The 12,496-nt window shown below is 52.8% G+C and overlaps 1 protein-coding gene across 1 annotated transcript in view; it reads left to right on the top strand.

Annotated features, from left to right (window-relative positions):
- Window positions 1–682: 682 nt before the first annotated feature.
- The window catches only part of LOC139397141 (uncharacterized), a gene marked incomplete at its 3' end in the record, with an annotated part of 59,632 nt that continues 47,818 nt past the window's right edge, over window positions 683–12,496 (top strand). The window contains exon 1 of the mRNA XM_071144014.1: window positions 683–2,827. Coding sequence (XP_071000115.1) covers window positions 1,474–2,827 — 1,354 coding nt within the window. The remainder of the gene's footprint in view (window positions 2,828–12,496) is intronic.

Here is a 12,496-nt window from a genome sequence, read left to right as displayed (position 1 = left end):
ACAGCTCGTTTGAATATTGATGTGTTTGGAATTGTTATCAGTCTGTTGTAGTCATTGTTATCATTCCATAGTTTCCCTTTTTCGTAATATCACTTTCGTTCATCCTTATGGCGCTAGTAGTATCGATGGGGCAGCCCAGGTGGGTTTACAGATCCTGATGGACAGAGAGAAAAGCACAAGCCACTCCCCTAAATGAGAACCAGTGAGATGCTGTAAATCCCGGAGTGGAATTTCCCAATGTTTGTTTTGAGCAACCTGATAGCCTTGTGTTGATAACCGTGTCCAATCGACCTTGGATGTAGGTGAAATCAATGCCACAATGTCTCATTTTCTCCCGGTGGTTGTTTTATCTCTGAATGAACCAGACTGTTCTTTAGGTATATATTACTGCTGTGGTTCTCATATATACAGTATACGCCTAGTTCCTATGTAAATACACAGTTGTTACACATTTTAAATTCTTAATTAAAACACGGCTTTTGTTTATTGTAGAGGCCTGTGCAACCCTAAATTACTCGTAATATCTATATAAACCGTTTTGAAACGCCAGCTATCCGCCTGTGAATTCGTTCCATTCCATGTTTGAAATCCGATTCGTGTTTTGTTTCTAATCCTTGGTTCTTGCTGGATGATCCGTGTCCCTCTTGAGTGTGAAGTGAGGAGAGAGGTGGAGGGGGAAAAGGATATGGGACCGTGGCTACGTTTCCTCGCGTTCTCAGGATAACCGTGTGTGAGTGAGGGATTGGGGAAGCTTGGTTTTGGCTATAAATTCCCCCATTTCAATCACAATCGGACACTGGGGTTGAAAACAAAACCACTAAATCAATGTTCCTAAGGCAAGCTGGCTTCGCTGCGGGAGATGCGCGCGAACACAATGGGAGACAACACACTCACTTCGCTTGGAGGAATACAGCGATGTAATAATATTACTCTACAATAATGGGAATACTGTCGTTGTGGATCTTGAAGCAATACACCCGGACACTCTGCTGCCTGAACCAGTAATATTTGTTTTGTTTGCTGTGACAACAAATTACTCTGTAAGCGACTGCAGTCTCGTAAAGAACCGTGGGCATTTTTTTTGCACAAGCGATGCATTTTGAGAGGGAGAGAAGCCGGACATGCCCTAAATGAAGACGCGGTGCTTGTTTAGTTCCTACATTACATTTGTTGCCAGTTTATAAATCCACCGGGATGTGAAAGGAATTCATTTCCTGCGTCGAATTCTCATGCCCTTTTGCACATCTGGATAAGTAAATTGTTTTGATATTTAATATTAATTTAGTAGTGTAACTAATTTAATATAGTACGCGTTTAATTATAGTATTATTACAAATAGCCTACTATTACTTCCTTATTACTAGACGACATCAAAGGACCAGTGTCTGTAAGTCATTTTTCCATTCAAAGTAACGTCTGTCCCACTCGTGTAGCCTATTCCGTAGCTCCCAATTCAGTTCGTGTCCCTAGAGAATGTACCTTCTTGACGGTAATATAGAAAGGATGGAGCGAGGAACGCCACAAAGGAAAACAGTGTACCGGATCTCTCTCACCTTGGTAAAGAAAGAGAGCTTGGAGGAGGAGGATGGGGTTAGCTGCGGGAGCTCTGGACCACGACGTCTCGAGAACCCCAACGTGGGCCCTTACCGTCGCGAGGTCTCCTCGGAGCTCCAGAGGAGTTGTCTGCTGGAGGAGCTGAAAGAAGTTGAGGATGAAAGCGACGAGTTCCACTCACACAACTACATGAGACATTTCAGGACATTCAGCACCGGACAATTAGAACTGGGAAGGCTGAAAATGAAAAAGGCGTATCCGTTGTATAAAGAGTTGAAGGAAACTAGCCCCCCCACAGAGCCTGGTAACAACAGCCAGGCCTCAGAGGAGACCAGGTCACCGCAGAGTCAGAAGAAATCACAGGGGATAAGCTGGACACAGGAAAGCGCTGAAACTGACTCGAGGCTTAAGGGGGAGACTGAAAAAACCTTGACAACATCTGCTTCCTACGGTGAGAATGGGAGTGTTGATAAGAAGAAAAGACTTCTGAAAGCCAAGAGCACAGAGGACAAGGGCAGTGATGCTCCAACTAATGGGGACGGGGGTAAGGACAAGTCGTGTGCGTCCAAAAGTAACGGAAGAGCCGTCAAGGCCTCTCCCGAGACGCCGCCACTGAAGAGCCACCCCAGCCTGCTTCGCCGGAGCTTCAGTTTCCGACACTGGACGGGTGGCGAACTGCTCCGCATCCGGACCCTCTCCAAAGACCAGCACCACAGCAGCATCCGGACCCTCTCCAAAGACCAGCACCACAGCAGCATCCGGACCCTCTCCAAAGACCAGCACCACAGCAGCTCTGGGTGTGTCGGCCGCGGGGAAGGAACAGCCGGGGACGACAACCAGACCCCCCAGTCCACAGTCCTCCAGAACCCGGCTTACGATGAGACGGGACCTCCTAAACGAAACACGTTAGAAGTCGGGGCTGTCCTTAACAAGACTGACTCAATGACGGAGCTGAGCCGCTGGGAACGAGCGAGAGGCAAAAACCGCACATTGGACAACAGCGATCTGATCACTCTTTCCATGAAGAGTGTGTCAGAGAAGGAGGGGTTTCTGAGAGGCACCGGCTGCCGCTCCAGTGGCTCGGACCGGCGGCTGGTCAGGTTCTTCAGCGGTATCTTCTCCAGGAAGGATGGAGGGATGGTGTCTACCTCCACTCCGGTGGGCAGCCCCAGCACTAACCGCTCCCTCAGGAAGGGGAAGAGGAGCGGCCCCATGGCCTACTCCCAGTCCAGCACAGAGAGTGTTAACGGAGGAGGAGGCCTGTCGTCAGAGGGTAAAGGATGCCTTTCTTTACACACACACACACCAGTTGAAGCTACAGGGTCCACGGATTGTTTTTGGCCTGCGCCTCTCCCCTCTCTCTGCCTCCCTCTACATCTCTCCGTCTCTCTGCTGTTTGTAGAGCTGAGGGGTGAAGGGCCAGGATATCTCTCTGCTGTTTGTAGAGCTGAGGGGTGAAGGGCCAGGATATCTCTCTGCTGTTTGTAGAGCTGAGGGGTGAAGGGCCAGGATATCTCTCTGCTGTTTGTAGAGCTGAGGGGTGAAGGGCCAGGATATCTCTCTGCTGTCTGTAGAGCTGAGGGGTGAAGGGCCAGGATATCTCTCTGCTGTTTGTAGAGCTGAGGGGTGAAGGGCCAGGATATCTCTCTGCTGTCTGTAGAGCTGAGGGGTGAAGGGCCAGGATCTCTGTTTGACGGTAGAAGACCATTATTTGTTTAGGACAGGAGGGTGATGTTTCTCCTGTCTCTCTGATGCCTGCTGCTGGTGTTGATCTTTCATTATAGTCTACTACTGTTGTCTGTGGTTCTTATAGTCTACTGCTGTTGTCTGAGGTTCATATAGCCTACTGCTGTTGTCTGAGGTTCATATAGCCTACTGCTGTTGTCTGTGGTTCTTATAGTCTACTGCTGTTGTCTGAGGTTCATATAGTCTACTGCTGTTGTCTGAGGTGTCTGTGGCTTGTAGGAAGGCTGGCAGTTCTTTAGTCTATCAACATACATCTGTGAGGGAAAATGTGCAGGTGGCACAAACATGAAGAGAAGGATGTTTTAATCCATAGCTACCGACTGATTCATCTGCTTGATTTATCTCTCCCTCACACACTCCACACACACACCTCTGCATCCTCTTCCACTTGTGGAAAGTGTGATATGATAGAGGAAGTGTGTTGTTCCATTTAGAGCTGGCGACTCACTTTAGTCTTCCTGTGTCTGTATGACCAGAGGCCCTCTCTGTGTCTGTATGACCAGAGGCCCTCTCTGTGTCTGTATGACCAGAGGCCCTCTCTGTGTCTGTATGACCAGAGGCCCTCTCTGTGTCTGTATGACCAGAGGCCCTCTCTGTGTCTGTATGACCAGAGGCCCTCTCTGTGTCTGTATGACCAGAGGCCCTCTCTGTGTCTGTATGACCAGAGGCCCTCTCTGTGTCTGTATGACCAGAGGCCCTCTCTGTGTCTGTATGACCAGAGGCCCTCTCTGTGTCTGTATGACCAGAGGCCCTCTCTGTGTCTGTATGACCAGAGGCCCTCTCTGTGTCTGTATGACCAGAGGCCCTCTCTGTGTCTGTATGACCAGAGGCCCTCCCTGACTGGCTGGCTGGGTGGCTGACTGCAGAACCCTAAAAACATCAGGCTCTTGACTCCCTGTATTGTTATTGGCCAGTTCCCTCTTCAAGGGGGTCTCAGGAATTCTGGCAATGTGGATGCCCCCCTAGCCGTATCAGGGACGGTGTCATCAAAGTCCATTAAATCTCCCTCTGGCCCCACCCGCACCTTAACCCAACTCCCAGCCCCACCTCCCTCTGGCCCCACCCACACCCTAACCCAGCCCCACCTCCCTCTGGCCCCACCCACACCCTAACCCAACACTCAGCCCCACTTCCCTCTGGCCCCACCCACACTCTAACCCAACTCCCAGCCCCACCTCCTCTGGCCCCACCCACATCCTAACCCAACTCCCAGCCCCACCTCCCTCTGGCCCTACCCACACCCTAACCCAACTCCCAGCCCCACCTCCCTCTGGCCCCACCCACACCCCAACCCAGCCCCACCTCCCTCTGGCCCCACCCACACCCAACACCCAGCCCCACCTCCCTCTGGCCCCATCCACACCCTAACCCAACTCCTAACCCCACCTCCCACTGGCCCCATCCACACCCTAACCCAACTCCCAGCCCCACCTCCCTCTGGCCCCATCTGCACCCTAACCCAACTCCCAGCCCCACCTCCCTCTGGCCCCATCTGCACCCTAGCCCAACTCCCAGCCCCACCTCCCTCTGGCCCCACCCACACCCTAACCCAACACTCAGCCCCACCTCCCTCTGGCCCCATCCACACCCTAACCCAACACCCAGCCCCACCTCCCTCTGGCCCCATCCACACCCTAACCCAACTCCCAGCCCCACCTCCCTCTGGCCCCACCCTAACCCGACACTCAGCCCCACCTCCCTCTGGCCCCACCCACACCCTAACCCAACTCCCAGCCCCACCTCCCTCTAGCCCCACCCACAACCTAACCCGACACTCAGCCCCACCTCCCTCTGGCCCCACCCACACCCTAACCCAACACTCAGCCCCACCTCCCTCTGGCCCCATCCACACCCTAACCCAGCCCCACCTCCCTCTGGCCCCACCCACACCCGACACTCAGCCCCACCTCCCTCTGGCCCCACCCACACCCTAACCCAACACCCAGCCCCACCTCACTCTAACTGGTTAATGGTGTCAGGTATGAGTGGGTGTATATGGAAGGCAGGTTATAGAGGGAGGGAATGTGTGTGTTAGAGGTGTATGACCTACATCCACAGCCATGCAGAAGTGATGTGAAGGACATGTCAAAAGGCAGCCTGGTGAGTGTTAAAAAAATAATATATACCCAGAGGAGTCGTTCCTCTCTCCTACTCACTCTCAAAGAGGAGTCGTTCATCTCTCCTACTCACTCTCAAAGAGGAGTCGTTCATCTCTCCTACTCACTCTCACAGAGAGTCGTACTTCTCTCCTACTCACTCTCAAAGAGGAGTCGTTCCTCTCTCCTACTCACTCTCAAAGAGGAGTCGTTCATCTCTCTTACTCACTCTCACAGAGAGTCGTACTTCTCTCCTACTCACTCTCAAAGAGGAGTCGTTCCTCTCTCCTACTCACTCTCACAGAGAGTCGTACTTCTCTCCTACTCACTCTCACAGAGGAATCGTACTTCTCTCCTACTCACTCTCACAGAGGAGTCGTACTTCTCTCCTACTCACTCTCAAAGAGGAGTCGTTCATCTCTCCTACTCACTCTCAAAGAGGAGTCGTTCCTCTCTCCTACTCACTCTCACAGAGAGTCGTACTTCTCTCCTACTCACTCTCACAGAGGAGTCGTACTTCTCTCCTACTCACTCTCACAGAGGAGTCGTACTTCTCTCCTACTCACTCTCAAAGAGGAGTTGTACTTCTCTCCTACTCACTCTCAAAGAGGAGTCGTTCATCTCTCCTACTCACTCACAAAGAGGAGTCGTTCCTCTCTCCTACTCACTCTCACAGAGAGTCGTACTTCTCTCCTACTCACTCTCACAGAGGAGTCGTACTTCTCTCCTACTCACTCTCACAGAGGAGTCGTACTTCTCTCCTACTCACTCTCAAAGAGGAGTCGTACTTCTCTCCTACTCACTCTCACAGAGGAGTTGTTCCTCTCTCTCCTACTCACTCTCACAGAGGAGCAGATAAACAGTAATTTACTCAGTCACTCTGAGCTTCACTCTGATATGTTACTAGGTCACATTACTCACTCATCTATTTTGTTACACACACACACACATCAGAGGGGCTCATTTGACTTGCAGCTCAGTGCCTGTTAACTGGCTGAGATGAAGCAGGTCTTGTAGTTACAGCTCCTTTGATCTCTCTCTCTCCTGAGCACCCTCTTCTTTTTCTCTCTTTCTCTTCTCTCTCTCTCACACACACACACACACACACACACACACACACACACACACACACACACACACACACACACACACACACACACAGTGGTGTTATCTGAGACCCACTCCCACAATGGGTATAATAGGAGTAATATCCAGTTAGGACTGTGACCAAGAGGGATTGATGTTGATTAGTGTTGGTTCTACTGGATTCCTGCAGCTGTTTTCTCCACTAGTTTGGTCTGGCTCTCTTCTGTACTGGGGAGGTTCGCCACTAGTTTGGTCTGGCTCTCTTCTGTTCTGGGGAGGTTCTCCACTAGTTTGGTCTGGCTCTCTTCTGTACTGGGGAGGTTCGCCACTAGTTTGGTCTGGCTCTCTTCTGTACTGGGGAGGTTCGCCACTAGTTTGGTCTGGCTCTCTTCTGTACTGGGGTGGTTCTCCACTAGTTTGGTCTGGCTCTCTTCTGTACTGGGGAGGTTCGCCACTAGTTTGGTCTGGCTCTCTTCTGTTCTGGGGAGGTTCTCCACTAGTTTGGTCTGGCTCTCTTCTGTACTGGGGAGGTTCGCCACTAGTTTGGTCTGGCTCTCTTCTGTACTGGGGAGGTTCGCCACTAGTTTGGTCTGGCTCTCTTCTGTTCTGGGGAGGTTCTCCACTAGTTTGGTCTGTCTCTCTTCTGTTCCGGGGAGGTTCTCCATTAGTTTGGTCTGGCTCTCTTCTTTTCCGGGGAGGTTCTCCATTAGTTTGGTCTGGCTCTCGTCTGTCTCTGGGATGTTCTCCATTAGTTTGGTCTGGCTCTCTTCGGTCTCCGGGAGGTTCTCCAGTAGTTTGGCCTGGCTCTCTTCTGTCCCCGGGAGGTTCTCCATTAGTTTGGTCTGGCTCTCTTTTGTTCTTGGGAGGACAGCATGCCTAGAAGACACAATAAGACCAAGTTTATCCTTAGCAGAGGAAGTGTGTCTGTTAGTGTGTGTCTGTCTGTCTGTTGGTGTGTGTGTTTGATAGACTGACTGTATCCCAGAATCTTAGGCCTATATTTGTCAGTATTGTGTCTGTGTCTGATAGACTGACTGTATCCCTGAGTCTAGGCCTATATTTGTCAGTATTGTGTCTGTGTTTGATAGACTGACTGTATCCCTGAGTCTAGGCCTATATTTGTCAGTATTGTGTCTGTGTTTGATAGACTGACTGTATCCCTGAGTCTAGGCCTATATTTGTCAGTATTGTGTGTGTGTCTGATAGACTGACTGTATCCCTGAGTCTAGGCCTATATTTGTCAGTATTGTGTCTGTGTCTGATAGACTGACTGTATCCCTGAGTCTAGGCCTATATTTGTCAGTATTGTGTCTGTGTCTGATAGACTGACGGTATCCCTGAGTCTAGGCCTATATATGTCAGTATTGTGTGTTCCTCTCTCCCTATTTGACAAATGATCAGAGATGAAAGTTAAACAGGACAGTCCATTATCTTTATGCACAGTTCTAATTGTCTACATAGGACTGACATCTGTCTGTCAGTCCAGGTCTTTACTGTGATGTCAGTCAGTCCAGGTCTTTGTTGTGATGTCAGTCAGTCCAGGTCTTTGTTGTGATGTCAGTCAGTCCAGGTCTTTGTTGTGATGTCAGTCAGTCCAGGTCTTTGTTGTGATGTCAGTCAGTCCAGGTCTTTGTTGTGATGTCAGTCAGTCCAGGTGTTTGTTGTGATGTCAGTCAGTCCAGGTCTTTGTTGTGATGTCAGTCAGTCCAGGTCTCTGTTGTGATGTCAGTCAGTCCAGGTCTCTGTTGTGATGTCAGTCAGTCCAGGTCTCTGTTGTGATGTCAGTCAGTCCAGGTCAGTGTATAAGTCAGTCCAGGTCTCTATTGTGATGTCAGTCAGTCCAGGTCTCTATTGTGATGTCAGTCATTCCAGGTCAGTGTATAAGTCAGTCCAGGTTTCTATTGTGATGTCAGTCAGCCCAGGTCTCTATTGTGATGTCAGTGTATATGTTCTCCACCTTGACCTCACTTCTCTTCTGTACTCTGTTCTTTCTTATTTAAAAAGTTGCTGTGACCAGAAAGAGCATACACCGTGTGTGTGCGTGCATACCCGTGTCTGTTTCTCTGCATCTGCTGTCTCTCTCTCTATTCCTTCCTCCATGCCCATGTGTGTTTCTCTGTATCTGCTGTCTCTCTCTATTCCTCCCTCTGAGTCTCTGTGCAGTAATGAGTCCACTGTGGCCTGTTCTGGCTGTGTAGAGACATGGAGTCAGGACTGGAGAAATCACCAGCTCCTACAGATAACTAACCATAGCAGTGACAGTGGGGGAGCAGCAGCTGCCAGTGTAGTAGCAGCAGCTGCCAGTGTAGTAGCAGCCAGTGTAGCAGCAGCAGCAGCCAGTGTAGCAGCAGCAGCAGCCAGTGTAGCAGCAGCAGCAGCCAGTGTAGCAGCAGCAGCAGCCAGTGTAGCAGCAGCAGCAGCCAGTGTAGCAGCAGCAGCAGCCAGTGTAGCAGCAGCAGCAGCCAGTGTAGCAGCAGCAGCAGCCAGTGTAGCAGCAGCAGCAGCCAGTGTAGCAGCAGCAGCAGCCAGTGTAGCAGCAGCAGCAGACAGTGTAGCAGCAGCAGCAGCCAGTGTAGCAGCAGCAGCAGCCAGTGTAGCAGCAGCAGCAGCCAGTGTAGCAGCAGCCAGTGTAGCAGCAGCCAGTGTAGCAGCAGCAGCCGCCAGTGTAGCAGCAGCAAGTTTAGCAGCAGCAGCAGCCAGTGTAGCAGCAGCCAGTGTAGCAGCAGCCAGTGTAGCAGCAGCAGCCAGTGTAGCAGCAGCAGCAGCAGCCAGTGTAGCAGCAACAACAACAGCCAGTGTAGCAGCAACAACAACCAGTGTAGCAGCAACAACAGCCAGTGTAGCAGCAGCAACCAGTGTAGCAGCAACAACCAGTGTAGCAGCAACAACCAGTGTAGCAACAACAACAACAGCAGCCAGTGTAGCAGCAGCAACAGCAGCCAGTGTAGCAGCAGCAGCAGCAGCAGCCAGTGTAGCAGCAGCAGCAGCAGCCAGTGTAGCAGCAGCAGCCAGTAGAGCAGGAGCAGCAGCAGCAGCCAGTGTAGCAGCAGCAGCAGCAGCCAGTGTAGCAGCAGCAGCCAGTGTAGCAGCAGCAGCCAGTGTAGCAGCAGCAGCCAGTGTAGCAGCAGCCAGTGTAGCAGCAGCACAGCTAGCAGCAGCAGCACAGCTAGCAGCAGCAGCCAGTGTAGCAGCAGCAGCCAGTGTAGCAGCAGCAGCAGCCAGTGTAGCAGCAGCAGCAGCCAGTGTAGCAGCAGCAGCAGCCAGTGTAGCAGCAGCAGCCAGCAGCAGTGTAGCAGCAGCACAGCAGCAGCAGTGTACAGCTAGCAGCAGCAGCCAGTGTAGCAGCAGCAGCCAGTGTAGCAGCAGCAGCAGCCAGTGTAGCAGCAGCCAGTGTAGCAGCAGCAGCAGCCAGTGTAGCAGCAGCAGCAGCCAGTGTAGCAGCAGCAGCAGCCAGTGTAGCAGCAGCAGCAGCAGCTAGTAGAACCAACACAGCCAGGGAACATAACATAGTCCTACTGTAACACCTGGCAGCCCTCTCTGTGACTTAACAGCACCTTTCCAGATCTTGATTCAGGAGAGGAGAGACTGGTTTTAGATGGCCTTGGATTCTTTGTTCTCTTGCTCTTGGCCAAATGTTGTGTGTGTGTGGTCTTGCCCTAGACCTTGTATTGTGTTGTTTGTTTGAGTAGGACACACACACAGCCCTCTGTGCTTATTAGCTGGACACTGTCGCCCTGTGGTCGTCTTCACAGGGGTCATCTCATCATGGGGTTAAAGAGCATGCATGGGGCGGTGTGTGTGTGTTAGGGGGAGGCATTGTTGGGAGGTCGAGCCTTCACAGCCAGCGTACAACTGCCCTGTCTCCTCTCATCCTTTCCCCCACTCCTCTCTCCTCCTCTCCTCCTTTCCCCCACTCCTCTCTCCTCCTTTCCCCTTCTCCTCTCTCCTCCTTTTCCCTCTCTCCTCCTTTCCCCCACTCCTCTCCTCCTTTCCCCCACTCCTCTCTCCTCCTCTCCTCCTTTCCCCCACTCCTCTCTCCTCCTTTCCCCCTCTCCTCTCTCCTCCCTTTCCCCCACTCCTCTCTCCTCCTTTCCCCCACTCTTCTCTCCTCCCTTTCCCCCACTCCTCTCTCCTCCCTTTCCCCCACTCCTCTCTCCTCGTTTCCCCCACTCCTCTCTCCTCGTTTCCCCCACTCCTCTCTCCTCCTTTCCCCCACTCCTCTCTCCTCCTTTCCCCCTCTCCTCTCTCCTCCTTTCCCCCTCTCCTCTCTCCTCCCTTTCCCCCTCTCCTCTCTCCTCCCTTTCCCCCTCTCCTCTCTCCTCCCTTTCCCCCTCTCCTCTCTCCTCCCTTTCCCCCTCTCCTCTCTCCTCCCTTTCCCCCTCTCCTCTCTCCTCCCTTTCCCCCTCTCTCCTCTCTTCCTTTTCCCCCTCTACTCTCTCCTCCTTTCTCCTCTCTCCTCCTTTCTCCTCTCTCCTCCTTTCTCCTCTCCTCCTTTCTCCTCTCTCCTCCTTTTCCCCCTCTCCTCTCTCCTCCTTTTCCCCCTCTCCTCTCTCCTCCTTTTCCCCCTCTCCTCTCTCCTCCTTTTCCCCCTCTCCTCTCTCCTCCTTTCTCCTCTCTCCTCCTTGCCCCCTCTCTCCTCTCTCCTTCTTTCCTTCTCTCCTCTCTCCTCCTTGCCCCCCTCTCCTCCTTTCCCCCCTCTCCTCTCTGTAGTCATGTTGCCAGGGGCCTGGAGAGAGGGATGCTGTGTGTCACGTGTCGTGTGTGTGTCCTGTCTGTCACGGGTCGTGTGTGTGTCAGTGGAGGCTGCTGAGGGGAGGAGCCCTTCCTCCACAATTAATGTGCCACCAACCTCCTGTGGTGTGTGTTGGTCACGTGGTGTGTGTGGGTCACGTGGTGTGTGTGTGTGTGTGCGTTCATGCGCATATACATTGTCTGTGTGTGTTGCTCTCCCTTCTGACTTCCAGCAAAGGCCTGGCTCTAACCTAACCCTGCAGAGAGGGGGAGGAGTGCTAGCTAGCCAGCAGGCTCTAATCTAACCCTGCAGAGAGGGGGAGGAGTGCTAGCTAGCCAGCAGGCTCTAATCCTGCAGAGAGATGAGTGCTAGCTAGCCAGTAGGCTCTAACCCTGCAGAGAGAGGGAGGAGTGCTAGCTAGCCAGCAGGCTCTAACCCTGCAGAGAGAGGGAGGAGTGCTAGCTAGCCAGCAGGCTCTAATCCTGCAGAGAGAGGGAGGAGTGCTAGCTAGCCAGCAGGCTCTAACCCTGCAGAGAGAGGGAGGAGTGCTAGCTAGCCAGCAGGCTCTAACCCTGCAGAGAGAGGGAGGAGTGCTAGCTAGCCAGCAGGCTCTAATCCTGCAGAGAGAGGGAGGAGTGCTAGCTAGCCAGCAGGCTCTAACCCTGCAGAGAGAGGGAGGAGTGCTAGCTAGCCAGCAGGCTCTAATCTAACCCTGCAGAGAGAGGGAGGAGTGCTAGCTAGCCAGCAGGCTCTAACCCTGCAGAGGGAGGGAGGAGTGCTAGCTAGTCAGCAGGCTCTAACCCTGCAGAGGGAGGGAGGAGTGCTAGCTAGCCAGCAGGCTCTAACCCTGCAGAGAGAAGGAGGAGTGCTAGCTAGCCAGCAGGCTCTAACCCTGCAGAGAGAGGGAGGAGTGCTAGCTAGCCAGCAGGCTCTAATCTAACCCTGCAGAGAGGGGGAGGAGTGCTAGCTAGCCAGCAGGCTCTAACCCTGCAGAGGGAGGGAGGAGTGCTAGCTAGCCAGCAGGCTCTAACCCTGCAGATGGAGGGAGGAGTGCTAGCTAGCCAGCAGGCTCTAACCCTGCAGAGGGAGGGAGGAGTGCTAGCTAGCCAGCAGGCTCTAACCCTGCAGTGGGAGGGAGGAGTGCTAGCTAGCCAGCAGGCTCTAACCCTGCAGAGGAAGGGAGGAGTGCTAGCTAGCCAGCAGGCTCTAACCCTGCAGAGAGAAGGAGGAGTGCTAGCTAGCCAGCAGGCTCTAACCCTGCAGAGAGAAGGAGGAGTGCTAG

This window comes from Oncorhynchus clarkii, unplaced genomic scaffold, assembly GCF_045791955.1.
Source record: "Oncorhynchus clarkii lewisi isolate Uvic-CL-2024 unplaced genomic scaffold, UVic_Ocla_1.0 unplaced_contig_187_pilon_pilon, whole genome shotgun sequence".
In the NCBI taxonomy this organism is placed as follows: Eukaryota; Metazoa; Chordata; class Actinopteri; order Salmoniformes; family Salmonidae; genus Oncorhynchus; species Oncorhynchus clarkii.
Note: the sequence above shows the minus strand (reverse complement) of the source record. Positions and strands in the feature narration are given on the sequence as shown.